The sequence below is a fragment of the Phoca vitulina genome, unplaced genomic scaffold (assembly GCF_004348235.1).
Source record: "Phoca vitulina isolate PV1807 unplaced genomic scaffold, GSC_HSeal_1.0 scaffold40, whole genome shotgun sequence".
Classification (NCBI taxonomy): Eukaryota; Metazoa; Chordata; class Mammalia; order Carnivora; family Phocidae; genus Phoca; species Phoca vitulina.
The window spans coordinates 24,623,237-24,645,102 of NW_022589743.1; the positions used below are offsets into that span (position 1 = coordinate 24,623,237).

General features: G+C 43.6%; 1 protein-coding gene and 1 pseudogene across 3 annotated transcripts in view; one reads left to right on the forward strand and one right to left on the reverse strand.

Moving 5' to 3' along the window:
- The window catches only part of SMG6 (SMG6 nonsense mediated mRNA decay factor), a 230,580-nt gene that overhangs the window by 170,884 nt on the left and 37,830 nt on the right, over positions 1 to 21,866 (reverse strand). For 2 of the 3 annotated variants that reach the window (XM_032429307.1, XM_032429306.1), the window contains exons 9-10: positions 11,451 to 11,512; positions 4,310 to 4,455 (exon numbers count right to left, since the gene is read on the reverse strand). In XM_032429307.1, the coding sequence (XP_032285198.1) occupies positions 4,310 to 4,455; positions 11,451 to 11,512 (208 nt within the window). Of the gene's footprint in view, positions 1 to 4,309; positions 4,456 to 10,729; positions 11,093 to 11,450; positions 11,513 to 21,866 lie in introns of those variants that run through there. The other variant, XM_032429308.1, reaches the window with a different exon arrangement.
- LOC116647741 lies at positions 17,097 to 17,825 on the forward strand (annotated as a pseudogene).

Consider the following 21,866-nt stretch of genomic DNA (forward strand, 5'->3'; position numbering starts at 1 on the left):
CATGTGGCACTCCCTCTACTTCCTGCAATGCAGGATTACTAACGAGCCATAAGAGCAAGCATAATTGATAATGGAAGGAATGCCAGTCCATCCCTACCTCAATCCCAGCCCCAAAATGTTCCCTAAAAGCAGGGAGTACCAACAGCACACGAGAGAAGTGTCTCTGGGTGCCCTCCTGCTGCCTCTGGGGCGTTTCTGCAAGGCTGAAATGGAGGCCTGGCCTATGAACTGGTAGAGGAGGAAAAGGAGGAGGAAAAAGAGGGGGCCAGAGTATAGAAAAGGGAAGTTATTCCAGTGGTGGCCAATAAATAACATCCAATGATTTATAGGAAGTATAATCCAATAATACAGTAAAATAAAACAGTGTGTGACTGAGATGGTTTTGATTCCAGGAATTATAAAACATATTTTTTAAAAAGAGAAAGAGCAAGAGGGAGAGAGAAAAAGGAAAAAAAAAAAAAAAAAAAAAGGCCAGATTGGAGCAAATTGGGCACAGATGGGGGATGCAATGGGTTTCAGTGATGCCCTACCACAAATGCTGCTTCAATTATTCCTCTTCAAGAAACTAGAGTCTATTTCCTTCAATTACAGAATTTTCAAAAAATTAAAATTCTTGGAGTGTTTGTGGTTTAGATCAACAGTTCACCCTCCAGCATCACGTCAGCCGATCAAACGGCCACTGAAGTGTTAAATGCTGAGGCACGTGGAGAAGGCCCCATTTCTCCCTTTGGGCTCAGGAATGCTGTAGAGAGATTACCAATTGTGACATCACTCTGGGAACCACCTATCTCACCACCACCCATCACTCGCCAAAGGACAATTTTGGACCCAGGCCAGGTAAGGAACACACTGTTCAATGAGAGCTGGCTTGCCCAGAACTGTGGCCTTCTTCATCCATGCATTCAGTACAGACTTAACTGAGTGCCTAGTAAGTACTAGGCACTTTCCTAAGAACCCCCCAAACATCCCTCAAATTTATCTGTCCCCAATCACTTCAGTGCAGGATTCTAGACTCTGTAGTTCCACTGAAGTAGAATTTTTGCAAAGGGCTCATATGAGAGGAGGAGACAGAGGTCTCCCCCACCAATGGCCCTCAACCCATGATTTTTGAGATCACTGCTGAGATCTGAAAGTTTAGTTGGTTAAATGATGTAGCAGAACTCAATTTATTTCCTCCTGTGTGAAGGGGGGCAAATCTGATCTCACATCCTCTGCCTTCCTGAGCTCCAGGGAAAACTATAACCTGGGAAAAGGGGAAAGATGCCTTTTAGTCGCCACCAGCTGAGGGTTTTTTCCTCCATTTTTACTTGTGAGGTGTCCAAAGCTTTTAAACAGTTCTATATCTCTCTTGACCACAAGGAAAGCACATTTAAAAAGCAATCACCCTAAAGTGTTAGTATCATTCTATCCCTGAACTACTGGTATTTTGAAAAGAGGACAGTTACACAAAGGTGGCACTGAACACAAAAAAAATGAATCAGAGGCATCAACAAAGAACACACTTTTTAGTAAGGACGTCCCTGTTGCTCTTCAAATCATATGCCTTAGGTACCATATCTACAAGGCAGGCCCAGGCACAGACTGAAAGGATCCCAACTGCCTTGGGGGCCACAGATCACCTCTGCTTCAGGCTGGAATGTTCCTTCTCCACAGAGTCCAGGAACTGACATATGCAAACACCCACCCAGAAGGACATGTCCAAGTAAGAATGGAAAGAAAAATGATGGTCCAGATGTTCTGTAACTCGCAGTGACTGCCAAATCACCAAGACCCCAAGCACCTGGGAGGGCCAGGCAGCATCAGGCCCTTGCTTCCCGGTTTCAGACAGCCAGGGTTCTGTGGCTGGGTGGCGACTCTGACAGCAAGCAGACTGGCCTGGAGAGAAGCCTTCAGAAGGGCACCAGCTGACAGGACTTGGGGGCTGAACACTCAGGGCTGATTTATCACTTCCTTACTCATAAAAATGTGATTCAAACTGCTGTTGATTAGTGAAGGATTTAAATCTTTACCCTCTCCCCAACCCCCTTCCCTCTCCACCCCCGGCACAGATGCTGCTACTCAGCCACAACACCCCCTTCTTGCCACTGTCCGTGCAAGCACAGCACAGGGGCCCAGAGAAGATGACTCATGTGCTGGGAAATGGAAAAGTGCATCTTCCCACCAACTGGCCCCGCTGAGTGCTCTGCTCACCCCTCTCCCAATGGCAGCCCACACAGTGGGGTCTGGACGGCCGCCTCAACTGCACACCGGGTACTTGGCAGCACGTCCGCAGAGCTCTCTGTCCTACTTGAGTGTTATATCCTGTGGCCCAGGCTGTTTTTCCCTGAAACACTCTTGGAGCTTCTGACCACCTCAGCTCATACTCCCCTTGGCCCCAGCTGCCTCATGGAGGTGAGCGTCAGGACAAGGTCAGAAATGAGCAGTCTCAAGCACAGGCTCTGACTTGTCCTTCTTGGCTAGCAGGTCCTCATTATGACCAACCATGGATGGAAAAGAGTCCTGAAAAAAGAACCTTGGCCTCAAATGGGAGAACCACCTATTTTCTCCTTTCTCTGTTCTCACCACCTCACCTTCCTTTCACCCATATTTTCTTAACCTTTACTTAACAGCAGCTACAAGAAAAGGACTCACTGGTGGCCTACGAAAAGGCCAAGGTATTCCTTTTCATGGAGCAGAAGCTGCTGACAACAGATGCTTCGCAGGCAAGAGCCGCAGGTCCTTTACACTCACACCTCCTGAGACCACAGGTCACTTGAGGCTGGAATGATACCTTGGCAGAGGCTGCAGTTCTGTGACAGAGCAGCAACTCACCGAACTCTGTGCTGCTGTTAGAGGTAGGCAGGAAAATAAATAGAAGGGCACTGCAGGAGGCCCCAGCTCCTGAGTCCGGTGAGCTTCCCAATTGGTAGGAGAACCAGCAGAGTAACGGTGAAGGAATCAATCTCCCTCCCCTTTGGACTTCACAGCCCACCATGACAGCACTTCACAAACTTTATTTCCTCCTTCCTGGAAACCACCACTGCCCCTCAAGATTACATGCTTTCTCAGAGGTATTCTCAGGAATAATGAGCCAAGCTCAAAAAGGCACCTAAGCCTCTGCATCTCGACTTCTGCTGGGAACTCTCAATGTTGTAGCAGGCAGCATTAGGGGAGAAAATCCTCTAAGATTCAGATATGATTGAAAACCCAGGTGGACGAGCAGAGGACCTTGCAGAGAAAGTCCCAGGAGAAGCCAAGTTTTCAAGGGAAAGTGTGGCATATACACTCATCAGGGGAGAAATCCACCACCCCCAATACCAGCAAGCTGAGGCATAACCCCCAAGTACAAATGGGAAGGGAAATAAATCAACTTCAGAGTGAGAAGCACTAAGAAAAGATGCAACAAGAGAACTAGCGACACTCTGTCCAGAAAGACCAGGTCTGTTTTAAAACAGAATCTGCACAGGACAGTTTCCACTTCTTGGCATTTCAGATAATAACCTTCCAGCCCTGAGACCAAACACTCTCTGTCAATGCTCTGAAACGATTCTTGGCAGCGTGGACCAAATAAACACACAAAACAATGTCACCCCCATGCTACATATTTCTATCAAGTCAAACCACATCATCCTTACCTAAAGTGGGGTGGAGGGGAGGGAAGGGATCCTGGTAACATCCTTCAACAGTGACCTGGTCATCAGAACATTTAAAAATCTTGCCAATCAGCCCCTCCCTCCCCACCCCCCACCTCAAAAAACCCCAGTGTTCAGAAAAGCATTTCAGAATGCACACCAGTATAATGGCCAAATTCTAGGCCTGGTGATTTTTGTGCTTCCAGCTTGAGTCACCAAAGCTCATCAATTCACTGTTCGTACTCCCTGGCAGGCTCCCACAAGGGATAGCCCATAGGGAACTAGACTTTTCCATATTGAACAAACAGGGTACATGCGTCCAGAAACAGCTATTCCCAATCCCTGCCAAGCGTATGGTCTCTGCAATGAAACATTTCAGCAATGCCTCTCCCCTGGGAGAGGCTCTGGGTCTGTAGCCTCCAAGAGGCCTTGCTGCTGCCTTTAGCACGGCCAGATGTGCAACAGCATCTCTGGGTTTGCAAATAAAGCTCTATACCCATGATTCCTTCCTTTCATCCCACCCAAGCACTAGAGAGTCATACAGATTTCAGAGAGTAAATTAAAAATCTGAGAGGCAATGATAGGGAAGCGTGTGTGTGCGTGTGTGTGTATCAGGGGGAATGTCGTGGTATGGTAGCATATGAAAGAAGCCACATTCAGATTTGTCTGTGTGGATAAAGATGCCAGCCGTTCCTTACCTTTCAGCTGAGAGTTGTGTACAGCAAACATGTTGATGGTCATAAGCTGCAGCATGCGGGTACTTCCAATAGGAGGGGGGCTGTGCTGCAGCAGCACCTGGAACTCCTTGAGGACCTTCTCCGCCACCGCAGGGAATGTCTCCATCCTGCAAACACAGCCAGCTCATTCAGGGAGGCACGTGCCCAAGAGCAGCTGGTGTGCACACGCACACGCGCACACAAACTCCCACCCCACCACGCCGTGTCTCTCTGAAAGCAGACCACTCATGCCTAGGACGTTTTCTTTCACAAACCTTCCCGGTATCCTAAGGTTGTGACCACATTTAAGAAAAAGAATTGATCAGGGATCAGAGATGGAAACAACTCAACCTCTGGATACGTCACTATGAGTTATTAGGCTTTGGTATGCTATTTCCTAACCCCTGGCAACCACTGGATTCATGCTGAAATCAAAGTTTCTCTCTGAAACACTCAGTTTTTGTGAATAGTGAACAAATTTCCTTAAAGCTCTACAACCTACATATTCCCCAAACTCTCTGGTATGAAAACTGTATTCCTTAAAAAGAGGTTCATGAATCTAGAGGCTTCGCTTCAGGAAACCAGGCATAGTTCTGCTGCTGTCTTTTAGGTACCATCACACTAATTGCTCTACCTAGGGATCCCAGACTTCCCCTTGAAGAAGCCCTAGACCAAGGGCCCCCATGATCTGTTTCAGTCTTTCCTGTGTTGCTGTCCTCCTCCCTCTCACAAGCCTCGGCTCATCAGGGTCTGTATGTTTTCAGGCCAGTGGAAATCTAATGCCCTGGCCAACTGCCACTCCCAATACAGGAAGAGCCTATAATGTAGGGAGGTAGAAATCCAGCCAGTGACCTAGGGCTCCTAAAGAGAGGTCATTCAAACCACTGCTTGCCAAATGTGGCCACTGGATCCCAAACAGTGGTGCATGCCTGGAGCTCCTTTGGAAACATGAACAAACCACAGCTCAAGTCCTCAGAAAATAAAAAGCAAATTCAAACTTGGTGCTAGAGAGAGAAACCAGGCACATGGGCCTTAGAGCCACGCTGAACAATTCGTGGTCAGCAAAGTATCTTTTATCCATCCTCAACCCCCACCCCCCAAACAAACAAACTCCTTGTGGTACACTGGGGGGTGGGGTGAGGAATAGCTCCAGGCTGGATTAATAAATAGCTTCTGGAAAGCCACAGGGAAGGGAATCTTTCTCAAAAGATACAAAACAGTTTCAAGTCCTAGAGAAAGGTGCTTCTGGTTTCACCTGAACCTTGGCCCTTTCGCCACTGAGTAATACCCTCCCCGTGTTAGGAAAAAAACTTCAGAGCTTTCTGGCATCTTAGCAATCTTCATTCCTTACCCTTGGATGGCAACTCCTATTACTGACCTTCTAGTACCCAGGAGTCATGCCACAGCTATGGGTCAATTACAGTTTATATTCCAGTTCCCTTCTCTGCTGAGCTGTCCTCATTTTCATTGGCACAAAACATGCCATGTATTTGCTTTTTTCCCCAACATGCCATTTCAAGTGCCCCCCCCCCCCCCGGAAAAAAAAAGGAAAAAAAAAAAAAGAACCTTGTTTTTCCTTCCAATTCAGAACCATTAAAACTCTTGGTAGGTTTGGAATGGCAGAGAGTGATATGTTTGGGGCTGGAATGGATCCATTTTTCCCCATGGGCTATAACAAAGGTTTCATTTTAAATCTTGACACTGTGCAGCACTCTTTCTGGTCGGAGGTGGGGAGGGGGGCTAGCACTTCTCATTACGAGAATAGCAGTGTTCACTCTGCTTGAAAAGCAGCCACAGTGGGCAAGTTTCAGAGCCATGTGTCTCCGTGTTGAAAGGCAGTAGAGAGCCAGCACAGAATGACAGGACAGAGGTGTCACGTGGGACAGTCCTGCTTCGAAGCTGTGTCTGAGGAAGCCTCTTCCCTGGGATGGGAATTGAAACAGATCCATTAACTCCCTAGGTCAGATTGAAGTCTCAAATGAGCACCAGGTCAAATATCCACATCTCTCTCTCTTTTTTTTTAATAACAACAAAAAAAAAGATCCTCCCTTTGCCTTTCAACTAGTACAACACATAACTATAACAACAAAAAAAACCCCTCAAATACATAAGGATATCGGTTAGAGTAACTTCAACTCTGAGATATGAGGGAAGATGAATCCACTCAGACTAAAGCAGCTTTGTTAGGCAGTAACTGAGGGACGCAGAGATAACAGATCCTTCCTCAGAGCTCAATAGCGGGGTTTCTGCTTCCCAGTTTTGTTACTAAAATGCTGATTTGGGCCTCAAACCACCTGTAAGTAGTTTTATGTCTTTCTCTTTGCTCCACCCGATATTACAGGATAAAAATTATACTGAAATGGAAATACAATGTACAACTTATGTTTGAAGTTTTATAAAATTATAAAAAGCAGCAACAGCAGTAGCAGCAAAGGAGGAGAGAGAGCATAAAAAGATGGTAATTTATAACAGCAAAAAATTGGAAACAGCCTAAAATGCCCAACAACAGCAGATCATTAAGACGGCACATCCATATAATTGAATTCTATTTTTTAATTTTTTATTTAAATTCAATTTAATTAACATATAGCATATTATTAGTTTCAGAGGTAGAATTTAGTGATTCATCAGTTAGATCAGAACATATTAACACCCAGTGCTCAAATTCTTTTTTTTAAAAGTTGTATTAGAGGGGCGCCTGGGTGGCTCAGTCGTTAAGCGGCTGCCTTCGGCTCAGGTCATGATCCCAGGGTCCTGGGATCGAGCCCTGCATCGGGCTCCCTGCTCAGTGGGAAGTCTGCTTCTCCCTCTCCCACTGCCCCTGCTTGTGTTCCCTCTCTCGCTCTCTCTGTCAGATAAATAAATAAAATCTTAAAAAAAAAAAAGTTGTATTAGATTTTTAATCATGTGGGGGAAAGTTCAATATATATTAAATGAATACACTTTTAAAATAGTTGAATGTCCCTTGTTACGCATATTTGTAAAAAAATAAATGTGTGATATGTATAGAAAAAAAGATAAAAATATACACCAAGTGTTAAGGGTGGAGAGTTATCTCTGGATAGTGAGAAGATGGGCAATTTTTTATTTCTTCTTTTGCTGGGTTTTCTTAATATTTTACAATGAGCACTGTGTGCAGTAAATAGATTTTTCCCTACAATGAATACGTCTGGCTTTTGTATATAAAACATTTATAATTTTAAAAATAAATCAAGACATAAACATTGCATTTTTCACAACTCAAAGACCAAAATAAATATATCAGTCTTTGAATTCCAAGAGACCTTGAAGCTGTGCAAATAGCGTGACTAAGCAAGCAAGTAAAAACTAAAGCGGTAACTTTAACCAACGCAATAACGGGAAGCAAAATTATTCTATTTGTCACAAATCAAAAGTCTCCAGGCTGCCGGCTTCCCAACCTCTCTCAGTGGAGTCCAGGCGCAGGTCTGATCTGCCTCTCACCAGGAAAGCAAGTGTCTGTCAGGAGCCATATGGGATCCCTGACTGAATCCTCTTCCTGAGCCTGAGAAGATTCTGTCCCTATCCTTAAAAACTGCAGAAGATACAATCATTTTCAGGATAAGCATTTTGCAGACTTAAGTGACTGCTTTCCGAAGTGATCTCTAGAGACACCTTGTCTCATTTGAATGGCAGTTTCAAGAAACCAGTCTTTCAGACAACACTGGGACCTAAATTGGGAGTGACTCAGACAGTGACTAACGGGACAGCACCCAACCTCTCAGATGCTGAGGAACGCAGCTGGGCTAGATGACATTCTCTGCAGAAAACAATCACGCTTCCTAACTTTTTTCAACTTCTTAATTTTTAAAAACTGGACAAGATAGGAGCAATCCAGTAGCAAAACAAAAACAAACAAAACTAAGCCATGGGACAGGATAGAGATGAGAGAAAAAAAAAATCATGGTGCTACAGAACATAAGGACTGGAATGGACTTTGGACATCATCTATTTAAACTGCTGATAAGGAAACTGAAGCCCAAAGAGACTTTGACTTGTTCCCTCTCGAGGTCTTGTAATTAGTCAGTGGTGAAAACAAAACTTTTCCCTTGGGCACTTGATTCCACCTAATGCTCTGAATCTCTTTTTCCCTGGACACAGAGGAGGGAGACTCGTGTTGCAGACAATTGGCATTCAAGCTGATACAGATGCGATTTGGAACACCTAGCACAGAGAAGACACAGGCCCGGAGAGCAAAGCAACCCAGGGCTTTTCTCAAAAGGCAGGCAGGACAGTGGATGTGTCTTCAGCTGCTCCCCATTACAATCTCCTCACTCTTAATTCGTTTTCAACGCCTCCCACATTTCACATCTTCTTGGTAATTAGGCAAGAGTCCATGTTGTTGTGTGTGGCTTGGGCTCACTCCTTTTCTAGTCTTACAGACTACTATGCTTTTTTTTACCCCCAGTAGAAGTTACTGCTGTTTCTGCCTTCCAGAATAAATATGGGGCTCAATTCTTTTCCTTCCAGGAGAGCACAAGAATACTCATCAAGGGGCTGGAGTGCCTAGAATTTACATATATTTTCCTCATGTGAACGTAACTGTAACTCATTTTTTATGAAGATGAACATAGACTGGCCTTATCTTTTTGCCAACAGAATATGTTATATGCAGGAATGGAAGAGGTCCTGAAAAATAATCTGGACCACAGCAAACCACCTCTGACAAATGAGATAATCTATTCTTTTTTAAAGACTTCCAGAGAAGAAAATTCCCAAACATCTTCCCTCTGTGAAATTTACTTACACCTAACCCAAATCTCTTCAGCTGCAACATAAGCCTATTTTCTCTTGCTGTCATCCCATAGAAATCAAAACTATCCGGTTATGACTCTTTTATATTTAAACACAAGGTACCCCACAGCTGTCTCTAAATAGACTTTTTTTTTTACCTTAACTTTTTGCGTGTGTTTTTTAAGATTTTATTTTTAAGCAATCTCTACACCCAATGTGGGGCTCGAACCCACAACCCTGAGATCAAGAGTCACATGCTCCACCAACTGAGCCAGCCAGGTGCCTCTTACTTTAATTCTGTTAACATTAATTTTTTCTCTCAGAAATAATTTTCTAGCTTTTTAATCATTATTATGGTTCTTTCCCCAAGTTCCTCCAAAATATATGTATCTAACTATAAGGATTTTTAAGGGGAACAAAAGTAAGATTCTACCTAATACTTAGACCTGACAAAAATATATCTTAAATATTCCTACATTCTAGACCAAGATTTAGAACTTCTTTAGCTCCCCAAATCTCTAACAGAATAGCGGTTTCCAGCCAGGAGCAATTCTGCCCCCCAGGGAACATCTGGCATGTCTGGCGACATCTGTAATAGTCACGACTGGTGAGGAGAGGCAGAGGTACCACTGGCACATAGTGGGGAGAAGCCTGGAGGCTGTTAAAATCCTACAACACACAGGACAGACTCCAACAACAAAGAATTATAAGGCTCAAAATATCAATGGTACAAAGGTTGAGAAATACTGACTCATAAGACCACGGTACATGAAAATTTAAAGAACAAACACAGGAAAAGGAAAAAAAGGAGAGAAATACAGAATGGAAAGGTAGTAAGGTAGTCAGAAAGATTTTTAAAATGAGAAAAAAGATAATAAAAAGGAGCCATATTTTAAGTGCAGCATAATTGTATTTCCTGCTGTGATGCGTTATTTTATGAAATGACCTTGATATCATCTTGTCCACCTTGTAGCTGCAGCTTTACACGCCTCACTAGTGATTGGCCTGGGTCTACTATAACCTACTAGAATACTAGATCCTTCTCTCTAGTCTTTGACAATCTGTCCATTTCTTGTAATGATTTATTCATTCATACAGCAAGTATTTCCTGAGTACCTACTGTATGCTAGGCGCTGGGGATACAACAGCGTCGAGCAAAAACTCCTGCCAGGGTAGAGCCTATTGCGCGGGGGGGGGGGGGGGGGGGGGGGGGGGGGAGGCTACTGACACACCTGATTTCCTCTTCCCAAGTGAATTACTTTACACTTAGTTCTCCCAATAGAGATGCATCTGTTGGCACTACTCCAAGTTTCCCTAGTGATTTCAAAATCAAGACTACCCTTGTGCTGGCCATCACTGTCACTTTTGCCCAGGTTGATGACAAATGAGTATGTAACAAGCACACTTTCTAGTTCACCATGTTTTTTCAGTGTTTCTTGAAGCAAGACAAAACCTTTCTGCTTCTCCCACTAAGGAAACCTTCTAGAGCATTACAGATAAACTCAGAAGGCTATGGCAGAAAGTGAGGGAAACACTGACAATAATGGGGGATCCAAAAGATATACCTCAAAGGGTAGCTCATAATAAAACCTCCAACTCAGGAAATATGAAAACGCAGACAAAGACCCATCAGAGAGTGCTGCCACTTACTTGTCTCCTAGACTACAGAGGCACTCAGCATACCTCTAGTCTGGTGTGCAGGCATTCATCAGGCTTTAGGATCACTAGTTTTATACAGTGAGGAAAAATTCTGATCCACGAAAGGAATACTCAAAACATGATGTCTTTCCAGGGATTTAATGGATGAAGTAACAGGGTTTTGCACACACCATCTTCCCTGATATTTACATGTAAATCCATGGCGGATGGGGAAACCAAAGAAAAGTCTTAGCATTTATGGAGATCAGCAATATGGCGCACAAACCTGAGCAGAGAAGAAAGGGGTATGGTTCAGAAGGAAGAGAAAATGTTAGAGGAAAGAAAATGTTACTCTTCTCTTTAAGGGAAAATTAGTGGACAGCATTCTCCCCAAGGAGGACCCCTGACAGCTGTACCTAGAGACTGAGTATGACTTCCTTAAGGAGCTCACTAGGGGCTGAGCTGGAAGGCAGAGGAAAGAGAAATCAGAGGGATTAGAGGTGGGGGTTGGATGTTTAAAAGGGGCTTTAGTAAAGATAGAGAAAGAAGAGACAGATGGATGCAGAATAATATTTCCCAAACTTCATGAGCAGAGTGAGTGAAGAGAAGGTGGAGGCCTCTAAGAATTCACACCCTGTGCCCTCAGTTACAAACACAGTCTAGTTGCTAACAATATTAAATTCCAAAATGACTTGTAATGTAGGAAAATAAAATAAACATCCTGCACACTTACCCAATCCGGGTAAACAGCTTCCCATGGGCATGGAGAAAACTGAGGATGAACCTTTTGTTCAGCTGCATGGGAAAAAGAGAGAGGAGAAAACAATTAAACTTTCCCCAGTTTCCTGTTACTGAACAGAGTCCCTAGTGACACAATAACCTGGCCAGGGTCTAAGGGGTGGGCACTAGGGATGGGAACCAAATGAACATGCCCAAAGCCTCACACAGACCCAGGGCACATGCCCAACAGCTGCGGATCAGCTGAGCCACCATGACAGCAGGCTCAGTGAGTGGACAGCACCCTCTGCTGGCAGCGGTGCCTGTGTGCAGGCAATGAAGGCATGACCAAAGCGCTCAGATCTAGGAGTCACTCTGGCCCACAATGATGGAAATTAAACAATGACAAAGGGAAAATACTCTGATCTTGTAAGTCCCTAATCGTATTTATAAGCTATTTTTCTACCTATCCAAGAAAGCAGGACTCTTGTAACCACGGATAAGCTAACAACACTAACTCATCCAATTGTACTTCTCCAGCTTTTAAAACAAAAATTCAAGTTCTAGATCTAGAGCTGAAAATTCAAGTGTCTACAGGAGCCAGGTACAAAATAGGTTACTGGGGACAGTAGCGCTCAACGGCTGTTCCACTCCATTTCTGCTCTTTGTAGGCCCAGGATCATCATCTCTTTCCTTTTATTTTCTCTCCTTTTAAAGAAAAGCTGAAAGCTAGGTTTTTATGTGAAAACCTCTGGCTTTTAAATGTTGGCTACTAATGGAAAAAGTTTAAGACATTAGGCAAGCCAAAAACACATATTTGCCAGCCACATCTGGCCCACAAGCTACCAAATTTACAATCTTCAGTTCAAGGTTCCACAAAATCTACTTCTATCAAAACCGAGGGGAAAGATTCCTCTGATCAAATCAAGGGTGGGGGAGGAAATTCAACTCAAAGAAAGTGCAAATAATCTAAAGACCAAACCTTGTTGTCATCTTCCCCGGTCTCCTAGAACCAAAATGCTCACGGCCCAGTAGCCAAACAGAAAGAAGGATCAATAATCTTGATCTCAGGGCAGTGCTCAGAGCAAGGAATAGTCCAGCACCCCTGGATACTTTGCCTAACAGGAAAAACTCTGCTGGTTTATCCTTTTGCAAAAGAGAACACCAATCAAATCATGACAGCTCCATCTATTTCATATGGAAGCTCGGTGTGGGTAAAGGAGTGTACTCACACCTCACCATAACTTCAACAGCAAACTCTGCACACAAACTGTAGTTATTTTTGCTTAAACAAATTATACTTAATCAGCAATACTAGATCAAGCATTGATTTATATAGCTAAAAAGCTCAAGATACTTCATTGATGGTAACCTGTCTCTACAGTGAGGTGAGTCAGGACCAGGGACATTGGGTTCCATGAAAAGAAGGGAAACTGCTGGAAAACAAAGGAACTGCTGTGAAATAAACTGCCAGTGACCATACCACTGTTAGTGGCAAAACCTGGGCTAGAATGCAAATCTCCAGATCCACTAGTAGAGGAAGGTGGTGAAAAACATGGACTTTCCTATCCAACCTCTGCCATTTACCTGCTGTGGAATCTCAGGCAACTTATCTAACCTCTCTAAGTTTTTCTTTCTTTTTTTTTTTAAGATTTTATTTATTTATTTGAGAGAGAAAGAATGAGAAACAGAGAGAGAGCACATGAGAGGGGGGAGCGGCAGGCAGAGGGAGAAGTAGACCCCCTGCTGATGTAGGACTCAATCCCGGGACTCCACGATCATGACCTGAGCCAAAAGCAGTCGCTTAACCAACTGAGCCACCCAAGCACCCCTAAGTTTTTTTTTCTACACACTGGAGATAACAGTACCTATATGTTAGTGGATTGGTGTATGACATAAGGCAAGTAAAAACATGCTTGACATGTTGTAAACACTCAGCTGTTAGCTGAACATTCTTCCCCAATGAATGACAAAGCAAGTGGTAAAATGTTAACAACTGAAGAATTTGAGGGAAGGATATACAGAATTCCTCGGATTATTCTTACAACTTTTCTACAGATATAAAATTATTTCAAGATAAAAAAGTAAAAATGTAAAAAAAATAACAAAATAAAAAATAAAAAGGTAAAATGTATGTACTCTCTCTCTATTCTTAAATTTTAACTTAATTATCCCTTTTCCCACAGCTATCAATCATGACTAGTTAACCCACCCATAATCAGGAGGAATGCTGGTTATATTTATACATACAGGGTACTTTGGTAGGCAAAGAATGATATTAACTCATCTCATTCAAGCCAATTACCATTTCCCAAGCCCCAAGGCAGCTCAGAAAATTTAAGCAACTTAAACCAGCAAATGGCAGAGTTAGAACTTGAACCCAGGTCTTCTGGTTCCAAAGAAAAGTTTTTCTTCCTTTGTACTGCAAGTATCTCAGGAAGAGAACTGATTAGATTATTCATAACGGAAGGGATGATGAGGGAATAAGAGTAACTAAAAAGCACTTCAGGTCTACTTTTTAAGTTTCTCAATGAGGTAGGAAACTCATACTGTATGAGCTACAATACCTCCTGGATTAAAATTAAGAGCACCAAGAAGCTTTGTAGTACTGTGGTTCTATCGGGGCACCTGGGTGGCTCAGCTGGCTGGGCGTCTGACTCTTGATTTCAGCTCAGGTCATGATCTCATGGTCGTGGGATCGAGTCCTGCACTGGGCTCTGCACTCAGCCTGGAGTCTGCTGGAGAATCTTTCTCTCCCTCTCCCTCTGTCCCCCCACACCCCATCACCCGACTCAAGCTCACTCTCTGTCTAAATACATAAATAAATAAAATCTTTAAAAAAAAATACTGTGGTTCTATCTATACTTCCCAAACACCCTTCGTTTAGGGTAGCAGATGAAGCCCATGTAACTACCTCAATTCATACTTGCCACTGTTATTTTCAACTGTATTTAGCAGAAAGTAGATTTCAATGCATTGTTTTTCAACTAGTCAGAGTGAAGGGAATCTTAGGGAACTTTTTCAAACTGTACACACATTCTCCCTGACCTTGGTTAGTGAGAGCCACTGCTTTATTTTTAGTCTGAAAGTATCTGTCACCCTAAACACAGTTTCTCTTTATCGTCACCAATAATACTTCAAGTCAGAAAACAGCTAAAAATGAAGATGCATTCTAGAGAGAGGTAAGGCATGTTATATTGAGGAAATAGATTTGTTACACATTGACCAAATGGACCTAAGCAACGCTGCATGTAACACTCCAGCACAATTTTTGGAAAACAACTGATACCAAGTCCACAGTAGGAAAGTCTTAGTCTGAGCTTCCTCCCTCTCCAACACATCACCCTGTACTGGCTTCCATTTTGGCAACTTTTTGATTCTTAACAATATACTCAGATGGTCTCACTCAGGTACAGAAAGAAATGTTACTCTTTGAATGTGAGACTATCTGCCTCCAGATCTTCCTCACATATTTCCATATGGTTCACCAAAAACTAAAAATGCTTCTTGGGTATACCCTGACAGGCAACAATAGAATTATTAAAGGGCTCTTGTCTCTTCAGTTCAAGTCCAAAACCAATTCACTATGGACTCCTGGGCCTTTTATAAACCATCTAAAAGCAATGACCGAAAGAGACATTAATGGCAGTGGCTGGATGGGTAGGTCTCTGGACCCTCACAATAAAGTCTGTCCTGCCATTAACTACGGAATTATGAGTGAAATGGTTTGGGTTGTTCCTCAACTATAAAACAGAATTTCCACCCACTGACACCACCTACCTCAGAGCTGAAAGAATAAAATGAAATAATACAAACTAAAGCATTTTGAGGAATAAATGTTTTATGCAAGCCGTGGTAACTGTCACTCAGAACTGCCTAAATGCTTTGTGAACTATGGAGCAAGGAAGGAGAGAGAAGCTGTTCAGAGGCAGCAATACAACACAGGAGGTAAGAATTCTGAAATATGCCCAATTTCAATTCCTAAATAGTTGCTCCTCCTTCTGAATAGCTGTGTGGAAAACTGAATTTCTGAGAAGTGAATTATTTTAAAGATAGTAAGAGTACTCGGTATTAAAAGAAATTCCAGTGTGCATTTTTACAGTATTGTGGAGAACATAAATTATCATTCTCTTAATTTATCCATCTGGAGCACTTCTATAGATATGCCAGGTATTTAAAACCAAAAACCAAAAAAACCTTGTAATGTTTTAAATAGGGGGCTCTATCCTCTTAGATAGGAGCCAACATAGGTAGAAACCCAAATTTCAATGGTACCTGTTAGCAAATGTTCAGGACTTTCAGAGCATGCAATTAAAGCCCATTTACTGTCTCCCTAAAGCACTAAGCTCACAGGGTGCAGGAAAACGTGAGCACAGAGGTGATGCTGTGCTGTCCACTTTCATCCCTGTGCTGCTGCTATGCCAGGCACGATCAAGAACAAACCAACATGGGTTAGCCTGGTGATGGGTATTGAGGAGGGCACGTTCTGCATGGAGCACTGGGTGTTATGCACAAACAATGAATCATGGAACACTATATCTAAAACTAATGATGTAATGTATGGGGATTAACATAACAATAAAAAAAATTAAAAAAAAAAAAAAAAAAGAACAAACCAACAAGGCAGGGTCCCCACTGCCAAGGAACCTGTAGTCCAAGAACAAAAGACAAATAATATTCCAAAACTTGCCAACTCCCCATTTATGCTCCAAATCCTAAGGCCTACTGGCTATGAAGGTGTCAAGAGGCACTCTGTTTCCCTTGTTACTATCCCTTAGGAAGGAAAGTCTTTGGAGGAGGTAAGATCTAAGGAGATGATAAAGAAAGTGAAGAAGGGGGACCTGGCATACAAATGTGGAAACCTATCAGTAAGTTAGTAATGGAACTATCATCTGGTAAAGGTAAAAATTATTCATGGTGGGGGCGCCCAGGGGGCTCAGTCGGTTAAACGTCTGCCTTTGGCTCGGGTCATGATCTTGGGGTCCTGGGATCCAGCCCCACATCGGGCTCCCTGCTCAGCAGAGAGTCTACTTCTTCCTCTCCCTCTGCGCCTCCCTACCCCTGCTTGTGTGTGAGTGCGCGCGCGCTCTCTGTCTCAAATTAAATAAATAAATAAATAAATAAATAAATAATTGTTCATTAGACTTTCAGTATTCCTCCTTCCAGGATAGACATAAAGAAAGAAATACAGGCAAGCCAAATAGCATGACTCAAATGCCTCATTGAAGACAGAGCAAATCAAAATCAATCCTTCCATTTCTTACTTGGACCAAACCAAGGCTGAGGTAGAGTAGGGACAGTGATTACTTCTCACCTTTAGTTTCTCCGCCCCTGAACTGTTCTGGGCAAAATGACAGCTCAATTAGTTCTAATTAAGCACAAGTTCCATGCTGAGATGTCCTACTTAGACAGCTGGATCTGAGCCATGTGAACTCAAGTGTAAAACATGCCTCTTAAAACCACCTCTTCCAAGAAATGCACCCCTTGAAACAACGGCTCTCATCCTCACACTGCAGCTTAGTGCTGCCTCAACAAAGTCTTAACGTTAAAGCAATTTACTTGCTATTACTTCATTATCTCTTTTTAAAGCCAGCAGACCGGAGGGAAATTAGGCTAAATGTCAAATCAGCAGTCAGTTCCAGAAAACCCAGCCAACAAGCAGAGGGACAGCAGAACTTAAGAGTACCCAGCTGGCTCTCAGGAGGAAACTGGCACTAAGTCTTCAAGAAGGAACCCCGCTCTATCTCTTCAATGAGGTGGCGGAGCGGTTTGGTGGAAGTGCCTTGCGGCAGACGGAAAAGATGCAGATCTTTGTGAAGACCCTAGTGGGAAAGACCATCACACTCGAGGCCGAGCCCAGTGACACCACTGAAAATGTCAAAAATCCAAGCCAAAATCCAAGACAAGGAGGGCATCCTGCCTGACCAGCAGCATCTCAGTTTTGCGGGCAAACAGCTGGACAATGGACGCACTCTCTCAGACCACAACGTACAGAGAGAGTCCACCCTGCACTTGGTGCTTCGCCTGCAAGGTGGCAACACCCAGCCTTCCCCCCATCAGCAGGCCCAGAAACAAGATGATCCGCCGTTGAGTGTTCTGCTCGCCTACACCCCCGCGTTGTCACCTGCCGCAAGAAGTGCAGCCACACCAACAACCTGTGCCCCAAGAAGGAAGTCAAATAAGGCCCCTCCTTTGCCTGCAGGGAGGCCTCCTGACCGAGCCCCAAGGCCCTGGGGCCTCAATAAAGTTTCCCTTTCATTGAAAAAAAAAAAAAAAACCAAAGGAAAAGAAGGAACCCCGAGTTTGTGACTATCCTGCATTTATTGTTTGTTTGTTTACTGGGCAAAGGGATGAGTACAGAATGACATGAACAGAGACCACTGATCTTAGAATTGAAGACCTGGGTAAAATTCTGGTTGTGCCATTTATTTGCTATATAACTACTGGGAAGTCACATCAACTTTCTAAGGCTATTTCTTCAACTATAAAATGAGAAGGCTGAGCGAGATCAGTATTGGTAATTCCATAACCCTGAGTGTGTCTGCATCACAAGAAGAGCTTTTATAAAAAAAAAAAAAAATAGATTCCCCAGTCCTACAGGATCAGAATCCTCAGGGAGGGGGAAGGTGACTGCAAATCAGCATTTTCAAAAGGTCTCCAGGTAATTCTTTTTTTTTTTTTTTTTTTTTAAAGATTTTATTTATTTATTTGACAGAGAGATAGAGAGCACAAGTAGGCAGAGAGGCAGGCAGAGGGAGAGGGAGAAGCAGGCTCCCCGCGGAGCAGGGAGCCTGATGCGGGACTCGATCCCAGGACCCCGGGATCATGACCTGAGCCGAAGGCAGCCGATTAAGCAACTGAGCCACCCAGGCGCCCGGTCTCCAGGTAATTCTAAAAGGCGGCCAGATTTAAGAACCACTGGGCTAGGGGCACCTGGGTGGCTCAGTCGGTTAAGCGGCTGCTTTCGGCTCAGGTCATGATCCCAGGGTCCTGGGATCGAGCCCCACGTCGGGGTCCCTGCTCAGTGGAGAGTCTGCTTCTCCCTCTCCCTCTGACTGCCTCTCTGCCTACTTATGCTCTCTATCTCTCTGTCAAATAAATAAATAAAAATCTTTAAAAAAAAAAGAACCACTGGGCTAGATCAGGGGTCAGCAAACTACAGCCCAAGAGTCAACAGGTAGCATGTCACCTGTTTCTATATGGCCTGGGAGCTAAGAATGTTTTTTTATATTGTTTTAATGGGTGAAAAAACTCAAAAGAGTATTTCATGACACAGAAAAATTATATGAAATGTAAATTTCAGCATCCATAAGTGAAGTTCTGTTGAAACACAGCCACACTAGCTTGTTTACATCTTGTCTGTCGCTACCTCTACAAAGGCAAGGTGAGTAGCCTCAGTAGAGTGTGTGGCCCAAAAGCCTAAAATATTTACTATCTGGCCCTTTACAGAAAAAGTGTGCTGATCCCTGCGCTAGATTTATAACATTAGGGTATCAAAAAAATTTTTCTACCTGTACAACACTTGAGGGTTACCACACACATCTACTGTAAACAGCGATGATTCCACGGGCTGACAGGTGAAGAAGGGTAGTGAGGAGGAGGGCAATCACCAATCTACAGTGTTCCTTCCAATTCTAAAAAGCCCACAAATGTATGACTCTAACTAAATCTAACTTTTCTTGCCAGCTTTTGAGTAAGCACCATCCTATTCTATGATAGCACCAAACCAAACCAAACCAAACCAAACAAAAACCCACCAAATGCCAAAAGAGTGCTGTTCTAAAAGCTTTTGAACTCAAAAGCCCCGAAGGCTACAAATAAATATAAATGGGACTCTCTGGATTTCCACCTTCAATGCCACTATGGGGCTAAGTGACCAAGTGGAAACAGAACATACCCAAAGCCAATAAAGTTTTTACGTAGGCTAGAGGGCCCGTGGACACTTCCCAAAACAATCTGTAATCGAGGGAAAGTGCCAGATTAAGGTTTATGAATCCCTGTGCTGTGGTGTGACAATCTATAACAACCAGCTCAAAAGTGCCACCAGCCTGACATGTCAAGGTATACAGAGAAAGAGAGAAAGTTCAGCCAAAGGGCAGCACTGTTGCTCTGACTGGGCTACTTTCTGAATGACTCTTCTTTCTGACTCATCTCTCTCAGCGCCTGGGAACTCTCATGGCCATCCACCCGAAAAGTAGGTGAGCTGGGACACCCTGTGTGCACTGCACAAAGTGAGAGAGAAGAGGAAATGGTTGAAGCTCCCACTTGGTGATCAGGAGGGTAACCAGAAAAACAGTTCTCCAAAGGCACACACACAACCTCAAACCCATCTTATAAGTGAATGGGTTGACAGGAGTGTGAGGGTGCTAAGGTCATTTATTCATTCAACGAAAACTAACTGTCCACCTTCTATGTACAGGACACTGCACGAACCAAGAACAAAGACAGAGATGATCCCTGCTCTGTGGGTGACATAATAATAAAGTGCCATGATGAGGGACATACAGGATGCTCTATACTTCCACAGCAGGGGCATTAGAGATCTCAGAGGAGTAGATCCTTGAGTTGAAACCTGAAGGCTGAATAAATAGTTGGTTTTAGAGCAGGTAGAGTCTTGTCTGTGTGTCATAAGTAAATGGAACAGCATGTGTGGTGGTCCCAAGAGTGGTATGTGGTAGACTGGTATGAGCAGGTAAGTGATTCTGCAAGAGGGAGTGTGGAGAAATAGGCTAAGTCAAGTTGTACTCCTCAGTAAAAAGTCTGATTTCAATCAAACTACTGAAAAGTGTTGAACAGAGAAGTGACATGAGCAAACCTCCATTTTTGAAAGGACATTCTAGCTACTGTTTAGAAATTTTAGGGTTTTTTTTTTTTTTGGCGGCCGGGGGGGGGCCAGGGGGAGAAGTTGGCCAGGGTCAAATGTGTGGAGGCCAGGAGACCAATTAAGAAGCTACTGCAATCACCCAATGGCAATGAAGACAGAGAAGAGAGGGAAGATAAAGGAAATGGTCATTCCACACTCAATCATGATCCCTGTCCCTAACTCCCAGGGGTTCTAGTTCTAAATAACTCATCTACAGAGACCAGCAGTGGCCCCGAACCAAGTATGAGTCTTTAGAAAAAGTCCCAAACCAAATGAAACAGTGATTTCATTTTTAGAGATAATCTGGATGTTCTTATTTCCTTTCAATATGTTTTTTTAAAGATTTTATTTATTTATTTTAGAGAGAGAGAGTGAGAAAGAGCATGAGAAGGGAGACGGTCAGAGGGTGAAGGAGACTCCCCATTGAGCAGGGAGCCCGACACGGGACTCGATCCCGGGACTCCAGGATCATGACCTGAGCTGAAGGCAGTCGCCCAACCAACTGAGCCACCCAGGCGCCCTCCTTTCAATATTTTTATTTTTTTATTTTTAAAGATTTTATTTATTTATTTGACAGAGTGACAGAGGGAACACAAGCAGGGGGAGTGGGGGAGGGAGAAGCAGGCTTTCTGCGGAGCAGGGATGCCTGATGTGGGGCTCGATCCCAGGACCCTGGGATCATGACCTGAGCCGAAGGCAGACGCTTAACGGCTGAGCCACCCAGGCGACCCCCTTTCAATATTTTTAAATGGCCTACCTAGCATGGTGGTTGGTACTTAGTACATATTCGATAAGTGACTGAAGAATATATAAAACATACAGATTTGATAGTGATTAAATAGACTATCCAGGTGCTACACACAAAAGCCTCAAGAAAAATAGTGCAGTACTAATATTAATGCTGTAGGGAAGTAACATACTCATCATTATTCATGAGAATTTAAATCTATTTCTTTTTGGAGGATAATTTGACAAAACCCAGACAAAGGTATTCAAAGAAAAACAGAGTTCTATCAGGAATTAAGCATTCTGATCCTGAGGAATAGCAGTTCCCTCTGCTATATTCTGGCCCAAGAGACTGGACAAAAAGAGAACACAGTTAACATCAAAATAAAAGACAAAATCCAGGGCGCCAGGCTGGTTCAGTTGGTGGAGCATATGACTCTCGATCTCAGGGGTCTGAGTTCAAGCCCCACTTTGGGTAGGTATAGAAATTACTTAAAAATAAAACCTTAAGGGGCACCTGGGTGGCTCAGTCGTTGAGCGTCTGCCTTCGGCTCGGGTCATGATTCCGGGTCCTGGGATCGAGCCCCGTGTCGGGCTCCCTGCTTGGCGGGAAGGCTGCTTCTCCCTCTCCCACTCCCCCTGCTTGTATTCCCTCTCTCACTGTGTCTCTCTCTGTCAAATAAATAAATAAAATCTTTTAAAAAAATAAAAATAAAAATAAAATAAAACCTTAAAAAAAAAAAAGCCAGGGCTCCTGGGTGGTTCAGTCGTTAAGCGTCTGCCTTCGGCTCAGGTCCCCTGCTCAGCGGGAAGTCTGCTTCTCCCTCTCCTCCTCCCCCTGCT